The sequence below is a fragment of the Madurella fahalii genome, assembly GCF_045866475.1.
Source record: "Madurella fahalii IFM 68171 DNA, scaffold_2, whole genome shotgun sequence".
In the NCBI taxonomy this organism is placed as follows: domain Eukaryota; kingdom Fungi; phylum Ascomycota; class Sordariomycetes; order Sordariales; genus Madurella; species Madurella fahalii.
The window spans coordinates 4,016,770-4,037,495 of NW_027263972.1; the positions used below are offsets into that span (position 1 = coordinate 4,016,770).

At 53.1% G+C, this 20,726-nt stretch overlaps 5 protein-coding genes across 5 annotated transcripts; 4 read left to right on the forward strand and 1 right to left on the reverse strand.

The window, feature by feature from the left end:
• Positions 1 to 1,546: 1,546 nt before the first annotated feature.
• On the forward strand, positions 1,547 to 4,302 carry MFIFM68171_03942 (uncharacterized protein; the record flags this gene model as incomplete). Its single annotated transcript, XM_071059362.1, has 4 exons — positions 1,547 to 1,781; positions 2,030 to 2,257; positions 2,322 to 3,035; positions 3,095 to 4,302. The coding sequence occupies 4 exons, from the start codon at positions 1,547 to 1,549 to the stop codon at positions 4,300 to 4,302; spliced, it is 2,385 nt and encodes a 794-aa protein (XP_070915463.1).
• A 1,310-nt stretch (positions 4,303 to 5,612) lies between these two features.
• MFIFM68171_03943 (uncharacterized protein) lies at positions 5,613 to 8,912 on the forward strand (the record flags this gene model as incomplete). The annotated part of the gene is made up of 1 exon (XM_071059363.1): positions 5,613 to 8,912. One exon carries the CDS (start codon positions 5,613 to 5,615, stop codon positions 8,910 to 8,912), a length of 3,300 nt encoding a protein of 1,099 aa, XP_070915464.1.
• A 1,358-nt stretch (positions 8,913 to 10,270) lies between these two features.
• MFIFM68171_03944 (uncharacterized protein) lies at positions 10,271 to 11,813 on the forward strand (the record flags this gene model as incomplete). Its single annotated transcript, XM_071059364.1, has 3 exons — positions 10,271 to 10,401; positions 10,462 to 10,581; positions 10,637 to 11,813. 3 exons carry the CDS (start codon positions 10,271 to 10,273, stop codon positions 11,811 to 11,813), a joined length of 1,428 nt encoding a protein of 475 aa, XP_070915465.1.
• Positions 11,814 to 12,339: 526 nt separating this feature from the next.
• On the reverse strand, positions 12,340 to 13,632 carry MFIFM68171_03945 (uncharacterized protein; the record flags this gene model as incomplete). The annotated part of the gene is made up of 3 exons (XM_071059365.1): positions 12,340 to 13,098; positions 13,169 to 13,237; positions 13,327 to 13,632. 3 exons carry the CDS (start codon positions 13,630 to 13,632, stop codon positions 12,340 to 12,342), a joined length of 1,134 nt encoding a protein of 377 aa, XP_070915466.1.
• A 2,532-nt stretch (positions 13,633 to 16,164) lies between these two features.
• On the forward strand, positions 16,165 to 17,625 carry MFIFM68171_03946 (uncharacterized protein; the record flags this gene model as incomplete). Its single annotated transcript, XM_071059366.1, has 1 exon — positions 16,165 to 17,625. One exon carries the CDS (start codon positions 16,165 to 16,167, stop codon positions 17,623 to 17,625), a length of 1,461 nt encoding a protein of 486 aa, XP_070915467.1.
• Between the last annotated feature and the right edge of the window lie 3,101 nt (positions 17,626 to 20,726).

Here is a 20,726-nt window from a genome sequence, read left to right on the forward strand (position 1 = left end):
CGTCTGCACTGAAGTGAAGATGACGATTTCTTCGGAATGGCTGGAACAGCTACAACCCTGATTCTTTATTTCGCGTTAACGTCTCCCCTATATCACCGAGAGCGGGCCTGGAGCAAGCAGGGTCGGAACCCGTGCTGGTGAGGCAAGACGACATCATTATGCCGTGGGGGGTGGGTGGGTGGGAGTGTTGAATCCGATCTAGGCCTAAGGTCCTGCCTTTAAAGTGGTTCACTGCCAGTGCTTGTGTCCCGGTTGATTGCGTCGCATTTTGACCGGGTTGGCTACCTAAGGTTTATTTACATTACCCGATACATTGGCCGAAGATCGGGCGTCCATCGGTGCGTGGGCCGGCCCGTTCTATCATCAGTACAATCCCCCTTCGACCACTTTGAAGGCCCCAGCCCGTCTTTCATTCATTATGTTAGTTCTGCTCGGTGTGGGGTTCAACCTGGAGGTGTACCTACTAATGTCGGTGCCCAAGTTGCAATCGGCTAATGGTAGCTGTCCCGACACTTGAGTACATTCTTATTGGCCCTTACCCGTGTCTGTGCACATGATCTCGATCCCGTGACAGATGCAGAGGCAGAAATGGATCTTCACGCAGCCTGATGCCCGCCGACTCTAGACCTCTGCTCACGTTGCCAACTCCCCCTAGCTCCTAAATCAAGAACAACAAGCCCGCCGGTTCCCGGGTTTTACATCAGTCCTCATGGGTAAACATCGCAAGGAGGAAACATTTTGGGTCTGTTGCGAATGCTTAGGAGGTCCCTATAACCTTAACAGCACGCCAGCTTGCCCGGAGCCAACATGCGCATTCCACTACCGCTGTGAGAACTGCAGTGTCCAAAAGTACAGAGTTCCAGCGGAGAGGCTACCGAACTGACTGGACCAAGAACACCCCCAGGTCAAAAACGATCCGCAGCCTCAGCCACTAGCCGCGGCGTCCCGGGCTTTTTCCGCCGATGGGATTGCTGCGACCCTCCCGGACTCCGGATACGGTACTGCCTCCATCGCTGCAGCCCCCCGTGGCCCGGCCCCTGATGATACTGCGTCTGTCAGCACTGAATATCTACCACGTAACCTGCCGGGCGATCAGGCCGAGAGTTATGTGCAAGCCTTCGCTAGACGTCTCTACGATGCCAGTGAAACAGGGGCTAAAGCCCAAAGTCCACAGCTGATCCGATTGCTCCCGGATCTACTTCGAACTTTCGCGGTTCGGTTGGCAGCGCAAGGGAAATCGTCCGAAAGCAGGACGGCAGGGGTATTCGTGAGACAAGAAAGGAGGCGAGTACCTAAAACGTCTGACAACTTTGTTTTCTCAATGTGGCACTAATTAACTGCTCTCAGTCGCATCACCCAAGCCTTTGCCGCAATCGCTCAGAGCGAACAACCGGGGACACCCGATGCCGACCACGCGAGCACCACCTCCGCAGACAGTCGGCCCAATACTTCTCGCTCGACGTTAGATGGAATGTCAGTTGAGGAGCTGATGGCCCGATGGGTGATTGACTCGGACGAGATTGATGACAACTCTGAATCATTCGAAATGGACGACATTGACCCCGCCTCAGGCACTGTACCCGAGCAAGATCTGGAGCCAGATAACCAATTCGATTTGAATGAGATCGACATAGCAAGGATTGACCATGTCACTCATATGTTATCCTACGACTGGATTAAAGGCGCAGTTCGGAACCGAGCGCTCCTCGACTACGCCCGGGCGAGCTCCCTAAGCTCGATACGGCGCATCATTTCCAACACGATGTCCAACCCCAGAGGAAGTCAGGCGCTTCAGAAACAATCTATGACAGTGGAAATGCACTGGAACCCTGTCACGCGTACAGGAGCTCAGCAGAGGTCGTGGGAAGTGCGTGGAAAGGTTGAAGTCTCTGAAGATCTATCTACTGCAGTAGGAGACTAAAGAACTGGCTTAAATACACAAAGGAAATGGTCAGGCGAGCTCACGTGATGAGCTGCTGAGCTCGGCGGTGAGAGCCGAGCTCCACAAGTGCGGTTTCCAGCGCGACAGATCCCTTTCTCTTCATTGAGCAGCAGGGATATGAAGGAAGCCACTGCCTGCTCACAGCGATTACCATCACTGGTACTAACGAGGCAAATGTTCAGCTTTTATCTTGCCTTCAATATGTAAGACAAACATGGCCGCTGGTTGGGGAAGCTGTTGCATTGGGGGTGGTCGAAGCAGTTACCTCTGTTGAGGCTATTGCTGACCTGAAGCTCCCCTCGGACACCATTCAGAGTACGATGCCCCCCCTGGATCAAACTCTTGAGCTTGAAGGAAACGCAATATTGACTTTCGCTAGAATCTCTGTTTGACGGAACAGACATCGCCATCCAGATCCTTGAACGCGGGCTTATCAAGGTGGACTGCAACGGACTATTTGATTCACTCACCGAGACCATCGAGATTTTGGCTTGGCTTGGCTCCGCCCTTCGGGAGTCCTCTCATCCTGAATCCATCAACAATAGCCTGCCTCGCCTGGAGTTGACCCGCAGAACGTACCCGGAGAAGCAGCCGCCCTGCTTTAAACTGTACTTCGTCGAGGAAGACGTTATCGAAGAGTTTCTGACCAAGGAATTCTTCCAACACAAGGTTGACGACAAAGAGCCGCCCAGGGGGTGGAACAAGAATATCCTCCCTCAAGGCAATTGTTGGCAGAATCTCTTGAGGAATCCCGCGGTGTCGAAAGGATTTCCAGTTCCAATCCGACCAACCGGGATTGAGGGCCTAGAGATATCACTTGATGCCATGATACTCCTCGTCAATGCCCCAGGCTTGACCATCTTCAACCACCGAGCAGTATTGAAGGGATATAATGCGGCACTTATTCTCTCAGACGGGTCCCAAGATTCGGTCATGCGCTGGCACTTCATCTGTAACGAGGACGAGAGCCGCCTAGTACATTCGGATCCGCGCATCTTGTCTAGTTTCCCGATGGACGGACCCGATGCCCTGGAGCGAATCCGAGCAGCGAGGCACATTCTGGGCTGGACGCCCAGCGTCCTGTACAACATAGGTACGTGTCCCGCCCTCTGTTATGCCTTAAAACTACCGTATGCTAATGAGTGCCACCAGGCTCACCATTCGCAAATTATGACATTGGCTGGCCAAGCCTCGATTCCCCTGGGCCTGATTTAGCGATTGAGAAGATTATTCTTTCCAGCGGTCCGGAGAATTTCACGGCCGGCGCTGAGCTCTCCCTTGGCCGCAAAGACAAATCACTGCGTATAAAGCGGGAGACGTCGGACCGGGGTTTCTTTGGATTCTTGAGCGAACTCTCCGGGTATTACGTCGTTCTGTATGATGTTCGGGACCAGAGGGCTTGGTTGTCCAATGGGCTACACAGCCTGGTGCATCTCGTCCGAGCGTCCCTCAAGCACGACCAGGATAACGAATCCGTGGCCAAATGCGTGCTCAAGCCGTCAGATTTGCAAGACTTGGATCCTTCCCACCCACAGGCGGCCATCAAATTCCTGCAAAACCAGCAAAACCTAGAACAACCGATATTTTCCGATCCAAACGAAATTCACTTCGAAGAGACCACCAGTGGCGGTGCTACCATGAAAACTGAGCATCGGTTAATAAGGCGTGTGCTGCTGAAGGACCGCATCAACTACTTAGGGTCCATCCTCGAACAGCTGTTTGACCACCAAGCAAGCCTCGAGAGGTTCTCTGCAGGCATTCCCCTCAAGATTATCCCTCGGGAAACTTTAGAGGGATTTCATTTCATGGACATTGCTGCACGCCGAGCCCCCGCGCCCCGCGTCGTCCATCTTGATACCTTTAGCAACTTTGGCAAGAACTGGATCGACTTCATTCGTGCTATCAAAGCTGTCACACTGTTTGGAGAGGATTTTGGTGAGCTCATGGAATCCTCTCCCAACTTGGCCAATGTGTGCCCTGAGTGGAGGACATTGCCGACGGGACGGAATCATCTTGCTGTCAGCTCCTACGACTTGTCCAGGATACTTCACCAAGAAGGCAATGCACAGATGTGCCCTCCTAAGCTCGCTCCGGGTATCTTGTGGGAGCCTACCTCGTTGTTTGAACCTTGCGCATGCCAGAACGGAAAAGGGGGTTCTTGCGATACAGTTCAGATCTTGCGCTCAGAGCCATGGTTCAAAGCCTCCGTGAAATGCACCAGGTCAGCCAAGCAGCTGTTTGACCTAATCGGCAAGCAAAGCGCCGTTGTCTTCGGTTGCATCACTATCCTTCAGCGGCTAGGGGCAAAAGTGGCAGCGATCACAAAAAACAACACTTCGCCGCTACACCAGCCCCCTTGACACCTGAGCCGGCACACTTGTGGGGGCTTTGAAGATTTGAGGGAAAGTCTTCTCTCCAATACCATGCGCAACTGGCAATGCTGATATACCCAAGGCACACTGTGAAAACTGTCTTACTAAGTATTAGTAGTGGTCGACTGGTCCCATTTGATTTCTCAACCTCCTCCTCACTGCCCTTCGGGCCGCTGGCTCGGCCGTGCGGGGGCTTACGAACGGTTGCTGTCTGTCTAGGAAGCTGATTTGGTTATCGCAGTGATTGGCCAGTTCCCGGCTGCTGCTGCTTGGCTGCCTAGGGTAGCTGGGGGTGCATTCTCAGTTCTCAAACGATGGCGGCGGCAGCTTTGTGGCAGTGCTGCATATTCTTCCTAATTACGGCCAACCCCTGAACATTTAACAGGTCAGCATGCATGCCCCTTGCAACATTCTCAGCGCAACATGATGGAGTTTCCTTGAAAATATTCAACCACGACGGGCCGTTCCGACAGCTGTTGACCGCACCCCGCGGGCCAGACAGCAGCGCAGCGAGGATCTGGTCGCGGGAACTGGTACTAATCGGCGGACGAACACACAATGCACACGGACAACATCAAAAAGCCGTCGGCCACCTTTCAATCTGCCCAGAAGCATCCAGACCAGAACCTCTCCGACCTACGTCACGCCAGAATCGTCACTATATGGTTGCAACCCAAGACCGCAGATCACAGTCTCAGGAAAACTTGCTTGATGGCTACCTCGTCCACCCTCCTACATCCGGAAGCGGCTACGAAGCGGCAGCGCCGACTATGTTATGGCGACCAGGCTACCTACGGCGGCGGGTGCTTGGAGCCTTTATATCTGTCTTCGGTTCTCTGATTCTTGGCCTCGAGGTCCTCCTTGGCATGTCGAACAAGCACCAGGGGTTGGCTACGAGCTACGCCCATCTCCATTACCTCTGGAAATATGGCCCTACTGCCATTCTGAGTGTAATCGCGGCTTTTTGGGCTTGTGTTGATGGTCAGGCGAAGATGACAGCCCCTTGGCTACGCATGGTGGGACCTCAACACCGGCTTCTGGCCAGGCAAACCGTCCTCCTCGACTACTTCGACATGTGGTTGCATAAGGTTCTATTCACAGCATGTGTGAATCATGACTGGCTTGTGTTGCTATCTGCGACTACGAGTCTAGCCCTCATAGCGGCCACGATTGTATCGACCTCCCTCATTACTCTTGGGCCCGTCGATGTTGTCCAACCGATACCAGTAGTGCTCCAGAGCGAGTTTGGAACTGATGTCTCGCTGCTCCAGGCAGCCGCAACTGGGGCTTTCTTGACCATGATAGGCTTTGTTAACGACAGTCTACCATTTCCCGATGGCACTTCGAATCACTTTGTGCACCAACGGTTCGCGTACGATGACATTGCTGGTCCGGAATCTGAGGTACAGGCGGCCGTGGACGGTATATTTGTGGATGTCCAGTGCCGCGCTGCCACTCTGGAGTCATGGATAGAAACAAGTGCCGGCTACGGCATGAACTACAGTATCAGCACGACAGACTGCCGGCTTGAGTATACGCACTACCCAAACGCGCTTTCATCCTCGCCTACGGCCCGTTTGGAGGTCATTGCCCGTGCCTGGATTGGGTACTGCAACGACGATCGGCATCAGGCTGAGAACGTGCGCATTGGGTTGGCCGTGCTGGAACTGGGCAAGGACATCGGTTCGGATGGCAACCGAACGTTGAGGCGATCCTCTCAAATCATCTGTTCTCCAACGTACAAAATGATGGAACTCGACATGGTTTCTCGGGGCTGGACGGTTCAAAACCTGACTATAGTGCGGGAGCTCTTGTCTGCGGAGATGGAAAATCTCACCATGGCGGACATGGTGGGTTGGATAGGCTCCAGCACGCCTCTCTGGCAGAGCCAGTGGAACAGCTTTCCAGATATCTGCGGCGGGTTTGTCTCTCTCCCAGAGTACTGCAATCAAGCCATCGACATCGAGCTGGATCGGCGCCTGTTGCTTGCTCTCCTCTTGTACGGACCCACGCCGGTACCAGGTCCGTTATCCCTGTTCGATGCGCGTTTGCTCCAGGACATCACGGCCAGGTTTTTCCAGCAGTACATCATTCAACTCGTCAACGCGGCCTTGACCAAACCCATCTCCAGAGTAATAACTGCCAAAACCAGAGCGTCAGTCAATCGCTTACTCGTCCGGGCGCTCGCAACGCATCTGATGGTGGCTGCGCTTGTGATTGCCATGTCTCTGGTCGCTCTCATGGCCGTCATTACGCCGCGCGGTGGAATCCTCCTTCAAAGACCCAATACCATTGTTGGGATAACTTTGAACATAGCAGAAGACCGGAAGACATTGCAACAACTAATCGTCGCGAAGCCGACAAGGACGGCAATAGCTTCATCTAAAGGGTCCGAGCATACCGAGTACATAAACGGGGCTGACGTTCCCGACTCCAACATCAAACAGCGTTGGTCGTGGGCCCGGTTACTTTTCAACCGTCAGAAGCAAGATAACCTGAAGTCTTGTCGCAACAAGCCGGCTGAGCCTGCCCGAAGCCACCGTTCCAAGCCCGGACAGCCACTGGCCACCCATCATCGCACGCGGTTCGTGGTCACTTTAATGGTCCTCTGTTTGATCACCATTCTGGAGATATTTTTGAGAAAGTCGCAACGCGATGATGGCGTAGCCGAAATCGTGGCAAGCGATACTATCTTCAGCTACCTATGGACTTTTGGTCCTATTATTATTTCACTCCTCCTTGCCGGCTACCAAGCATCTGTGGACTTCACCGTGCGGTCTCGGCAATCACTGACCAACATGTGTGATTCTCGGGGCGCACCATACCACTCATCCATCGGTCTGAACCTTATAGACAGGTCCCTTCCCGCACTTATAGTAACCGAGGTTAGGACGAAGAGCATCACCGCTCTCTGCGCCACGGTGGCGAGCCTGCTAGCGTCCTTGCTTCCGGTGTTCTCGGCGTCCCTTTTAACTACCAAATCAACCCAACTCTCATCCAGGAATCAACTTCGGCTGCTCAACTCATTTGCCCCTTATCTAGCTTCAAACCACAACGCCAGTGACTGGGGGTTGGTAGCAGCGCCGCTCATCCTGACTAAAAACATGTCCTATACAGCCTTTACCTACGAGGATTTGGTTCTCCCGTGTCTGAAGCTAGATCTGCCTTTTACTGGCAACGGAACGAGCGGCGCTTCTTGGTCCTCGGACGGCTCCTTCAATGTCGCAGCTAGGGTCCCCGCTCTGCGGCCCCGATTAAACTGCAAGTTTTACGACTCGTCGATGGTTGAGGCGCGGTTGAACACCACCGGCGGCCGCGATGGATCTAGTCGTCCCGAGGTCAGGATTTCCGGCGAATCTGCCGACTGTTTTGTTCTGTTAGGATCGTTTGGTTCCACTGGACTGCACGACCTCGACATTGGCGTCGCGGCCATCAAAAGTGAAATGCCAGGAGCAGAAGAGTCATTGGGATACGCCACACAAATGTATAAGTGTGTGACGGAGTACATCTACGTCTGGGGAACCTTCACTCCGAGATCACCTGCCCACTCCTCGCTCGTTGCTTACGGCTGCAACGAGACAGTTGAGGCGGTTGAGGCCAGAGTCCAACTGGTAGGGCCCGACTTGCGGGTCGACCCGTCGACGCCGCCATTGGTAGTGGCAAACGACGTGGCTGCCGCTGCTCACAAAACAGCAATACGGCCGAACAGGACTCGCGCCATCACCAACCTCGGCGACTACACACCTGCGGACCTATACCTGAATACACTGCCATCCATGATTCCCACGGGCCCACCCAACTTTGACCAGTTCTTCTTACTACTAACAACCACCGGCTCCCGATTGTCTTTTCCCCGCTCGCTCCTCACCGATCCCAACCAGAAAGACCGCGTCGCTGAAGCCATCCGCCATCAGCATGGCATTATCCGCGCCCAGTCGCTCAGCACCGATTACCGTCGACCGTTTGAGGCTGAGGGAACCGTCAAACTCAGCCTCGGCTCTCCCAACCTCGTCCACGCCTCCACAGGCCCTACGAGTTCCCCAGCCTCCGTCATCGAAGCCACCGTCACAGATCCGCATGGCCGGACCCGTCTCATCCAAGATGCCAGGTCCACGCGTATCTTGGAAGGGTTGCTCGGCGCAATACTGCTTTTTTCCACCGCGGGGTGGATACTCCTTGCCATGTCATCTGCAGACCAAGACAAAGTGGCCCAGGTCTGGGGGAAGAGCCCGACCTGTATCATGAACGTCATGGCGTTGTTGGCAGAAAGTAACATTTTTGATCTTTTGCCACCTTCTCAGGACGGACATGGTAAAGGTACCGAGCAGGTGTTTGAGGGGTGCAGGTTCAAGCTAGAATGGGTCGAGGGAGCATATACGGCTACTAGTGCAAGAGATTCGTTGGAGATGGAGATAGAGCTGGAAAGCAGAGAGAGCGAGAGCGATGGGACGAGTGGTAGAGGTGCTGTTGATTTGGAGGATGTTGTGGAGAACGAGGATGGGAGGAGCAGGCACAGATTGCTTACACTAATGGTTATTGGGAAGGATGGCGGTAAAGAATCTGGTTTTGAGGCGGGATATGACACAGTCTCTCTTTAAAGAGAGCGAGCGCAGATATTTCGAAGCAACGTGTATTGGCATGCAAAAATCCACTTCAAGTAATAGAAGTATTTAGAAGAGCAAGTATTGCCAATGATTTTACCTAACAAGAGTGCATTCCTATCCTCCCCTGTTACTGGTCCTCTGTTCTCGGTAGTACTCCTACCTTCTCTGAGCATTAGTACAATTGCATGAGAAGCGTTGTGATCAGGAGGCGACTTCAATTTGTACTCAGGGCAGCTTAAGGCACTCAACCTACGGTAGAGATCATCCTATTCCTACACTTTAGCTAAATGAGCGAACACTAGAGCAAAACGTAGACAGTAATCATTGTATGAGTACAAGACTTAATACTCTCAAGTAAATCAGCCTAGGATGCAAAGGTCGCGCTTTTCTGTCCGCTTATTCCTCCGTCAAGTAAGACCAATGTTGAGCATAGTAATGAACGCATAACCAGTATTCCCAAGATCACTGACCGCGAGGTAGGTGCACCGCTGCCTTCAACCTTAGGTAACGACCTCCAAATACAGCCGTTATCAACGGCCAGATACCGCCAACAAGGCTCAGGAATCGCCATAGTCACTCGCTAAAACCGAGAAACAGTGCCATCATATTCTTGATATAATACTAAGCACAGTCGTACTGTACATACCATATCTGACTAAGCCAATTCGTGATCTGATGTTCCTTTATTTCTCTTCGTCTCATGCTAATTCTCTACGTAAGTTTCGTAACCGTAACTTCTTCACCTGGTGGCTAAGTAGCAGTCTTAGTACGCACTCTACTCCCTTCACAGCTGTTATCGGCACTCTCCTTCAGCAACCGATTACCCCGGTGTCGGTGCCACGGTGTTTATCAGACGGACCGTGGTCTAACATATTGTCGACCAGATCATCACCAAATTCATCAACGTAGGCTTCTACATGAACTTTTCAAATCGCTTTCTAACCACCTCACCAAGACAGCGGCCCACACTCCTGCGAGGCCGGCTGCCTCTGTAGGGGTGCTCCGAGCCCGAGCTGGCCAAGTCGTTCATTTTTTCACGGACTAAGAGCCGCATTTTAGCCATGATCCCTGCCGGCTCATTCTTCCACCAATGAAGCCGGCTTCTCCGCACTATGGTTGCGAATAATGTGATGCTGGGACATTTTCCCGGTAATAGCCCCAGGGAGCCCCTGAAGCGCTTCTAATACAACCCGGGCGTTGCAACGCCATTCAGAAGGTGTTTTGAGGTTTGGACCTGTGTTGACAATCCGTTACACTCCCAATCCAGGATAAAAGACGCCTGAACCTGCACCTAGGTACCCTACAGGTGATTGCTCACCAAACGCCAGGTACTCGCATTTTAATCCGTCACGATGCAAAGGATTGGCCTCCTTTGGCTGCTAAGCCACGCCCCTCAGCTGGCTGTTGCAATCAATTTCGATGTCCCTTCATCGCCACCGTCGAATGCCAGCCCCCAGCTGGACCCAACCCCAGTTGGAGTCTCGTATGTATATTGACCTCTGTTCCGTTGCACCGCATAAGGTACTGATACTGTCACTGGCAGTCTCGAGTTTTTCACATTTCCAGGGTACATGGAAGATGTCGCATCTACATCCAGATGCCTCGAGAACTTCAAGGACCTCACCGGTGCCTGGCCACCTGTGAGAATTGGCGGCACCACGCAGTGAGTCACCTAGACACTAACCACTCCACGACGCACTCACACGAGTCGTACCTAGGGACCGGGCCACATATGACGCCAGGTCATCAGCAGCCGTGACGTACTCCGTCAGCAATCCGGCCGATGCGCCTATGACGCTCACATTTGGGCCACGATTCATTGATCTCGCGGCTTCCTATCCAGGGCGAGTCGTGATCGGATTCAACCGACGGCTCAATAACCTTGCCAATACCATCGCTGCGGCCCGCTTGGCCTACCAGAACATGAAGAATCTAGAGGCCATCGAGTTGGGCAACGAGCCCAACTTCTTCAACAGTAGGGACCCCATTGCCGGCGGGTCATGGAGCTCAGCCAAAGACCGCTCCATCCAAGTCCAGTGGCAGCAGGCCGTGGCCGCCAATCTTTCGGCGAATAACATAATCTCAGCCGGCGTCTACTTTGGGACAGATGATTTCAACATCGCGTCGCTCGCCAGAGCCGAGGGCGGCGCCATGTCAACCGTCAAAAATTTTTGCTCGCATAACTACCCGCAATGGTCAGGTACCTACAACCTCGCGCGGCTCATGAGCCACAGCGCCATCGCGAGCCAAGTATCCCAATTCAAAGCCGAAGCGGCCGCCGCCAAAGCCGCAGGTAAAGAATACGTCATGGGCGAAACCAACTCGGCCACCCAAGGCGGCGGAGGCATTAGCCCGACGCTGGGCGCGGGCCTCTGGATAGTCGACTACGTCGCGCAGCTGGTCTTGATGGGTGTCAAAGCAGTCTACTTCCACCAAGGCACCATCGGGAACTGCCAATACTGCTGGTGGGGCCGATACAACATGGGCAATCCGTACTACGGCGCCTACTTCATCACGCTCGCTCTCGCGCAGGCGGACAAGATCGCCCCGCTGGACAACATGTCTTCGAACTATGGCGCTTATGCCATCTACAAGGATAATAAGCCCATCCGCGTCCTGTTGCTCAACTCTGATTATTACGAGGGCGGGACTCGCGGCAGGCAGACATATACCCTTACAGGGCTGTCCTCCGAGACGGTAACGGCCAAGAGATTGACGGGCGCCAGCGCCACTGCCAGGCAGGACCGGGGGCAAGGGGCAACTATTGCCGGGCAGTCGTTCACTGATGGGACATGTCAGATTCAAGGGACGGCGGCTGATGAGACGCCGACCGTTAGTGGTGGGCGCGTGACGTTTACGTTGGCGGCCACCGAAGCGTTGTTGGTGTATCTGTAGTTTTCCTCGAGGAGGCCTGTGGGTTTGGCCAATAACATCATAAAGGGGGCCTTGGTCAATATCTGTAACATCACCCGAACAATCTAAGCCGCCGAATGATTTAGGTTGATAAAACAGACGCCTAGGTAATTAACTTCGGGGCGGCAGCGCTCTCCCTGGTAAAGGGCTAAGTTTTCGGAACGGGCTGAGTCAGTAACGGTAATAATTCTCGGACTAACGAGCCCCTCTACAACAAAGTCCCAGTTCTTATTCCAGTTTGACTGGCTGTCAGCACAGGCCGTCGATCCTAACGAGAATCGGGACTATTCGGTTTGGTACAACATGTTAATCATCTCCTCGGTCAACGCCTACGGATGATTACTATTGTCGAGGATGATGCGACATATTTTGAGAATCTTGAACGACATGACAATGATGTCCGCGCAACACTCCTTTCAGGGCTCATGTAACCGCCTCTTACATTATCAGGAATTCTCGCACATCCCTAGCTCACCATCCAACTTGAATCGTATGACAAGACCTTTGTTCAAACCGTCCGCTGTTGGCTATCCAGCTGCTTAGCCTCAGCCTGTTTCTTCAATGCCCGAGGCAACAGCTCAGGGTACCACTTCGCTGCCGCTTCTTGAAAGCTTGTCATCATGCTGACGAAGACGAGGTCTCCGACACAGTTGTCAAACAAGCCCGAGAAAAATGTTCCTGCGTCCGATATCACCCTCTCGTCCTTTACCAAATCCGCCGTGTGTCGCGGGATGTCAAGATAGAGGTCGTCCGGCTTGAGGCGGAGATTCACGTGTTGAAAGAACGGTAGCGACAGCCGCGGGCCAAGTGGCTCTCCGCTAGGGCCGTAGAACCCGTCTGGGCTCAGGAGCACACGATGCGTTGTCGCCGTGCAGACGCCGTGGGTCAGGATCTCGAGCAGACGGCCGATATTGACCACTACCGTCCCTGGGATCGGAGGAACTGGAATCCATGCGCCGGATTTATTCTGGACCTCGAGACAGTTGTGCTCCCCCCCCTGAAGCAGGTATGTCATAAACACGCCATCCTTGTGTGCGCCCACACCCTGCTGGTGGTCTTCTGCGTGCGTCTGCCTCGGAGGAGGTGGGTAACTCGTGATCTTGAGACGGCTGAACGGGGAATCGTTGAAGAGCCGAGTGACCGAAGTCGGCTTCAACCCAAGAGCTTCTTCAATCAGAATTGTGAATTCTGTAGCTAAGTTCTGCACCGCCGATCGATAGCTTTCAATCGCTTTGCGGAATCCGGGGGCTGCAATCTCGTCCGGCCACTGGAAGCGGGGAGATGTGTTTAGTTGCGGAGCTGAGTTGGAAGGACAGTCAAAGGTGGACTGGACGTACCTGACTCGGTCCATGAAGGTTGAGATATACAGGCTCATCTGCGCTGGGGGCGAGGAGGTCTGCGCCGATCTACATTGCGAGAAGGAGGGTAAGCATTTAATTCAGGTCAACTAAGTGCCTCCATCAGACGGCAGGCCTTCCGGGCCAGGATAGCTCACCGCAATGGACTCATTATGATCCGCTCTCGCCGACGTCTTCTCTGCATCCATCCTATTGTAACCTAGGAAGTGCTTGCTATACACCGTTTCGATCTCTAGCTTTTTCTCCAGTGGCAAATTGAAGAACGCCATGGACTGCTGGAGAGCATCCTGTTGCACGTGTCCCGGGATCGAGTGATTCTTCACGTAAAAGAACCCTACGCGTACTAGGGCATTCCTCAGTTCTGATAAAAATCGCTCTTTTGTCTCCGACGAACGCGCCAGAGAGAGGTCAAGGGTTGGGATTGACACAAAATCGCCGTCCATGATTGTCAGTTGCCGTGATAGCGACGGGGCTTGGAGATGGAAAGTGAGAAAAGGAAAGCGCTGAATATCTGGTGTAGAAGCGTCAGGCTTGAAGGGCCATAAATAACTCGCAATATGCACATCTTAGGTGCTAATCATAACCCAAAAATCTGAATCATGTCTTGGAACTTGCAGCTAAGGCGCTTCGTTGTCACCGGACCGCACGCTCCACGCACCCTCAGTGGGCCATATACAAACCACGCCCTTTCAACGTTGCGTGTCACTTACCTACTCAGGAAACCAAGACAGCCCCGAAAACCCGGTGGCACCCAGTAGGATCAGACAGATCCGTCCCGGGGAGCGTGGAGTTGCCGTGGGGCGCTAAGATTACCTGTAATTAGTCCATTCCCGCTGGGAACTGGGCTTTGATGTGGAGAAGTACCGACAGGTTAGGATTATTTTGAGTAATTCTTATTTCCGTCGTTGCACAACCTCCTTGAACCCAGAAGAGGTCAAGTCTGGATCTCGTACTACATAGGTAGTTGACGATGCGCTCGACGAGTTTGTGACGGATTTCCCTCTCCTTTTTAGGCTTTATTGTCAAGCAATCATTACTGTCCTTGCGTGTCAAATGGATTGTTTCTAGCTGTAGCTGGCCTAGCGTCGAGGAGTATCTTAACATTTTGGTACAGAACGTTAGGCTATGCCTCGAGCTGAATGAAGAGTCTGTCTCCTCTGCTGTCCACCAGTACATCCATCGGTGCCAAGGTTAACCAATTGCTCCATTCACGCTAGAGTCGCTTGTCCTAGTACCAGAGGAGGATGTGGTCTTTCCCTTTGATAACGAAGTACGACGGCAGGATCTAGCCATCTACACATACGACCTAGATAATCGTTATTTATTCCGGATCACTAGGCTACTTCGTACATATCCGGCTGCAACACTGGAGCTCGTCACGACCTTTGTGCTCGAGAGCATACCTATTAGAAATCTAATCTCGTTGAAACTATAGATACTATCTCCTCCTTAAATCGCGTGCTTATCAACCATATTGTATACAAGCCAAAACCACGCGTTTACTACATCGGTATCTCTGCATTAAGCTCTCTAATAATCGGTTATTAGAGAACCATCGCTAAAATCCTCTCGTATCGAGGTCGCGTACCCTCTCAAGGACGACTTTTCCTTCTAGGTCGGTAGGCGTTTCGGGTCGTATAGTTGCATTTTGGCGCGTCGATCGCGGAGTAGCTTTCAGGGATCTTATAGATAGGTAGTAACAACGTTTTGTAAAAAAAGTTTAAGGATCAAGCGATTTGTTTTATTTTTATTTTTATTTTTATTTTTTTTATTCGAAAACAAGGGTTCCGTTTGGTTTGGTGGAAGAAAACTGAAGTTGAAGTTAAAAGGTCCAAGTAAAAGTAGGAAAAGTGCACGAGTCATGATCCGCCAGCCCAACAATATAGCGAATCCCCCTAGTTTCGCCAGTCGTTGGGTTTCCACCCGACAGAAACGCCAACTATCATGTCAAAACATGTTACAATTAACAGTCACAGGCATCTATACTGACTAGGGTAGACAAATGGGGCGCATCAACCACGCGGATCTAGTTGGTTCAGTGGTTAACTGTGTTGGACCCAGATGGCGGACCGAAGGACTGATCGTGGGTATCCTTCGTCAGCCCAGGTATATTATCACACGGGAACAGGGAGAGAAAAGAAAAGAAACAAAAGCATCCACTAGGAGGACTGGAAGTAGAATTGTTTCATCTACGGCCAGAACGATGTTGAGAACGGCGAGGTTCGCGAAGATCCTGAAGTCCCATTCCCAGCCTTGAACTCTCCATCATTTTCTACGGCAGGGATGGAGACCAAGTCTAATCTCCTGCTTCTCGGTCATGCCTTTACCCGAGAGGACGTTTGTGGAAGACGCCGACATGATTGTTCTTTTCCTGTTAGGTTTTGTGGCCTAAGCAACACTTGCACATCCCTATTGCGGACTTTCTTCGGATCCTCTAAGTAGAACTGCATCGGTGCATGAAGCATATGCCAGCCAAGAAAGGCAGATACCTGGGCACTATCCGTGTTTCTGTTTTCGAGGCACGGCAGTATAATCCCACGGATTCGAATAGGAAATAGGACGGGGTCGAGTCCAAGAGCCGCAGCTGTTGGCAGCCCATGTTTAACCAACGGGAAGGTCGGTCAGTGTTGGCGTGGGATATGCAGTTGGCACCCCCCCTGCCCCCTTCAACTCCGTTCCTCCACCTATCGGCGTACATCCTCTTGCTCACCAGGACAGGATAACAACGGAACAAACCAGGGTTAACATTCCCTGTTGTGCCTACGGCAGCCCCGGCAGCCCCAGCTGTGCCACAAGTCCACATTTTCGTGACTTTGACCATTTCAGTTCCGCATTCATTCTCCCTGCTTACACACTGATATATGATGTCTTTCAAGATACGAACGTCTTAGTGCCCTCTTGTTACACGCATGATTAGACTCTAGCGCACCTAGTCGACCTCACCGTTCTTCTCTTTTTCACTTTGACTTGGCAGTATGGAGCCCATTCCGGGGCCGGCAGGCTGGCCGCTCATCGGTAACCTGTGGGATATCGACCTCAACAACACGGTGCAGAGTTTCATGACGCTTGCCGATGAGTGGGGCCCGATCTTCAAGCTGCGTCTGGGCGGTAACGACAGGGTATTTCTCAGCAACCATGTGCTCGTCAACGAGGTGTGCACGCGGAAGCAGTTCGTCAAGCACATCATGGGTGCCGTCGGAGCGCTGGCCCCGGTGCTCCCGGACGGGCTCTTCACAGCGCAGACGGCGCAGAAGAGCTGGGGCCAGGCCCGACGCACGCTGAACCCGACCTTCACGCCGGCAAGGATCCGGAACATGTTCCCCGAGATGCTCGACATTACTTCACAGCTGGTGCTTAAGTGGGCTCGCCACGGGCCTAAGACGCCCATTGACGTCTTGGCTGACTTTACGCGCTTGACGCTTGACACGTTCGCGCTCACGGCCATGGACACGCGCTTCAACTCCTTCTACCACGACGACCTCCACCCGTTCGTGCAACACTTTGGCGCCATGTTCGCCGAGTTGCAGCGCCGCTCGAACCGGCCGGCATGGTACACGGCGCTGCAGTGGACTGCCAACCGTCAGTTCGACGAGAACAATGCTTTCATTCGGGCCTTTTGCGCCGACGTGCTCGACTACCGGCGCTCGCGGGAGAGCGAGAACGAGAGCGGCGAGCTTACCGACCGCAAGGACGTCTTCACCGCCATGTTGCACCGGCGCGACCCGGTCACGGGCGAGCAGCTCGCCGACTCGGCCATCATCGACAACATGATCACCTTCCTATTCGCCGGCCACGACACCACCGCTGGCCTGCTCTCCTTCCTCCTCTTCCATCTCATCCGCAACCAGGACGCTTATAAAAAGCTGCAGGACGAGATTGACAGCGTCCTCGGCGGCGGCGCCATGATTGTTGATCACCTAGACAAGCTGCCCTACACCAAGGCTTGCCTGCGCGAGACACTGCGCCTGGATCCACCCGCACAGGCATTTTCCGTGACGCCGCTGGTCGACGATGACAAGCCCGTCCTGCTCGGCGGGCGCTACTCAATTTCCCGCGGCCAGTCGGCTGTCGTGCTCATCCCTTCGCTGCATCGGGACCGCTCCGTGTTCGGCGAGGACGCCGACGCATTCCGGCCTGAGCGGATGATGGAGGAGAAGATGCAGCAGCTCCCTAAGAACTCGTTCAAGCCGTTCGGAAACGGCGTCCGTAGCTGCATCGGGAACGACTTTGCTATGCAAGAGGCCATGGTCGCGACCGCCATCCTGTTTCAGAAGTTTGATTTCGAACTGGTCGACCCCGACTACGAGCTGCAGTACCAGCCTAGCCTGAACCGCAAGCCCAAGGGCCTGTTTGTCTACGCACGCTTGCGGCGCAAAGTCGATATCCTCTCGCTGCATCGGGACCTGTTCGTCCCTGCGGGCACACATACAAAATAGGAGAGAGAAAAAAAAAAAAAAAAAGGGGGTGTGGGGGGGGGGGCGGGGGAAGACACGCAGATGTTTACCAGTACTTGACCCCCCTATTTTCTCCTCCCTTCTTTAGTAGGTTATCTATGCCGTTCTCACGCCAGTGACGCATTCGCGCATGTCATGATGTAGTGTATGTGCATGCCTTTTTGCCTGCTAAAAACTGAGTTTGGCCCTGCAATTCCCACCCCCTTCTGTCCAGCCATACACGTCCTCGACTCGTTGCGGTTGAGCAGGGCCGGAGCTTGTTGCAGCAGGACACCTTTTATCGCACAGTTTGCATGCCACATCGGCATCTTTTCTTCAGCTTCATCATGAAACCCGTCGAGGAACTCAATGTTACGGCGGGCCTTGCAACGCTGGGCATCGACTCGCTCGTTACTATCGAGGTGCGCAACTGGTTGCGTCTGCGGTTCGCTATCGATATGACTGTACTTGTGTCATACTTAAGGTGCAATTGCTGGACGGCAATTGCGGCGTCGCTTTGCGCGACAACTTGAGATCCGAAGCGCCGAAAACATCATGGGAATTGCGAAGGCTAGGCCAAAAGTTCATGGCTAAGTTGAACAATGTACAAGAAAGCGTGGATGTCTATTCATACTCAATTCTGGGTAGAGAGAAAGAGAGACCATGATTTACAGGTGTATTGGGGCATGCAGAGCAACGTAGTAGTATGGTACATGTACAAGCGCTGAGTTAGGAAAACTGTCCCCAGAGGGCCACACTTACTGGGATCGCGCCCCAGGGGCTGGAACTTACTGTGGCCACATTCTTCTTTTGCACCATAAGTAGGGCCGGCCTGGCCATTGCCCCTTAGACAGGACAATCAAAATTGACGAGCTTTCTTTACGTGCAAAGCGATCTCCCTCTGACCAGCTAGGGTTAGGCGAGAAGGTCAGTGACAGCGCCAAGCGAGCTGCCGAGTATGTACATGGATAGTAATATCATGATCCAGAGCTGGAGTCCTATGGGCTTGGTGGGCTCGACGGGGAAACCGTTGCAGCAGAGATGAGTCCGACGGACGGGGCGACGAAGTTACGAGGAAGGGCTTTAACTGCGCGTTATGGGTAGCAATATCCATCATGCTGTTAATTAGCTCTTCTGCGGAGAATGGACGATCTCATTAATTAATATCTTACCATCCGAGTCGCAATCTCTCTATTCCGTATTCCCACTTCGGTTCTCTTCCTTTCACACCACCTACTATCTAACCGGCACGCTCACTTTGTTGCCCTTCAACGGTTCTGATCTTACAAAATACCCTACCAAGCCGTTCCTCCTTGCTTCTCACATACTCTCTTCCCTCCCATATGTTTCCCAACCCGTCCAAAACCAAATATGTCCATGCCAAAGTTCTTATGATCAACCAAAATGTACTTGATAAGCTTGTAATAATGCCGCCAACGAACAATGCTGAACTAAAACAACGCCCGCTGTGCAATGCAAATGCTGAAGTCGGAATACAATCCTCAAATCTCGCTATTGGACGTAACGCAGCTCGGCCTGGGATGACCGAGTCAAGTATGCCCTGTGGCCAAGTTGATTATACGCTCCCAGCGATGGTGGTGACAGGGTTTAGGGCGGCGGTAATACTCCGATGGCAGTTGTCGTAGGTGTTGTCGAGAGAGAAACCGTATTTCATGTGTGAAGGTGTGCTTGATGTCCTCCCTGCTGCCCTGTACGGTCCGAATTCTGTTCTCTTGCCCGGGATTTCCATTGTATGATAGCTTTGATGGTTCCTAATAGGGCTACGCCCTTTTCTCTTATGGTGGGCACACGTCTTGGAGGTGGAAGGTGCGGCGATGGCGGCCTTGCCCGAGCAATCGACGGTCTCTCAGAAGATGTCCTGGACTTGGTTGCCGAGAGTGCTGCAAGTGTCCCGTCGGTTGGGGGGCTTGTCGGGCGCTGCTCCCGTTTGCGGGTCCGTCTTGTTGTGTTTCGTTCAAGCCGTCTTTTGTCGTCCTGTGAATCAGTCATTGGTGTTAGGAACTATCGTGCGTCTGTGTTGAGGGTGGGAGAGGCGCGAGCATCCAAACTGACCTCGCTCAGTTCCTTTTTGGTGAAAATCATCATACGGTCCGCCCCTGTTGGCTGTTGTTCAGGTAAATCCTGTCAGCAAGCCGTCCCTACTCCCACGATGCACCAGAGGTAGCGTCCCGTACATACTTTGATGATGTATTGACCTCCCGAAATGTCCTTAAGGATACTTTCGAGGTTCTCCGGATCGATGACTGCGTCGGCTGCGAGATGCCATTTATATCTATAATCGGGTGGGACCGTGACTGCCATCTTCCGAATAGGCCCCAGGGAAGAGAAGCGAGACAGACAATAGTGCAGCCTGGAGCGGTTTGAAATCAATCAGTACCTCAGGCGAGCCGTCAAATAGGGGTAGTCAGAATAATAATTAGATTTAACGGAGCTGGAGCGCACATGACGCGGAGATTGTTAGGGGAGGAGAAGGGTAAAGCTGCAGGCTGTGCAAGCGCAGTTTCGAGTTTTGGGGTTCGAGGCTGGGGCGGCAAGGGTCGCCTCCCAAAGCACGTGTTCGGTCGGTGGTCGAGTGGCTTGGGAGGGGGCGGGCGGCGGAGAACGAGTGATTTCAGTCAACATTGGAGGCCCGCCATTTTCTGGCTGAGCCCGCAGCAGGTGAGTAGGCGCTGTTTATACCACTGACACCCTTTGTCCTAGCCCCAATCCTCCATCGACACGTCGGCTTCTCTGAATCTTTTGCACCGCTCGAGATAATGATGGAAACAAGAGCGGCGCGCTGGCATTTGCAAGTACTAGTATCGTGTTTTGACAGCCGGCCCTGGAAGCGATGGCAGATGAGCTGGCCAGAAACCACCATGGCCCATCAGGCCGCGAACTTTGACGGGCACGTTATGCAGCTGCGACAACATTGTAAGCATTGTGCGCGATGCCGGCAGAAGCCTGCATAATTGCGGCCTGCCGTCCATTCAATATTCTGCACAACCCCACCCAAAGGGTCCGCATTCGATGTGTGTCTACTGCGCTAGGCGGATCGAGGCCGTTGCTGATTGGAAGCCTCCATCACACAACCTGCAACGCTT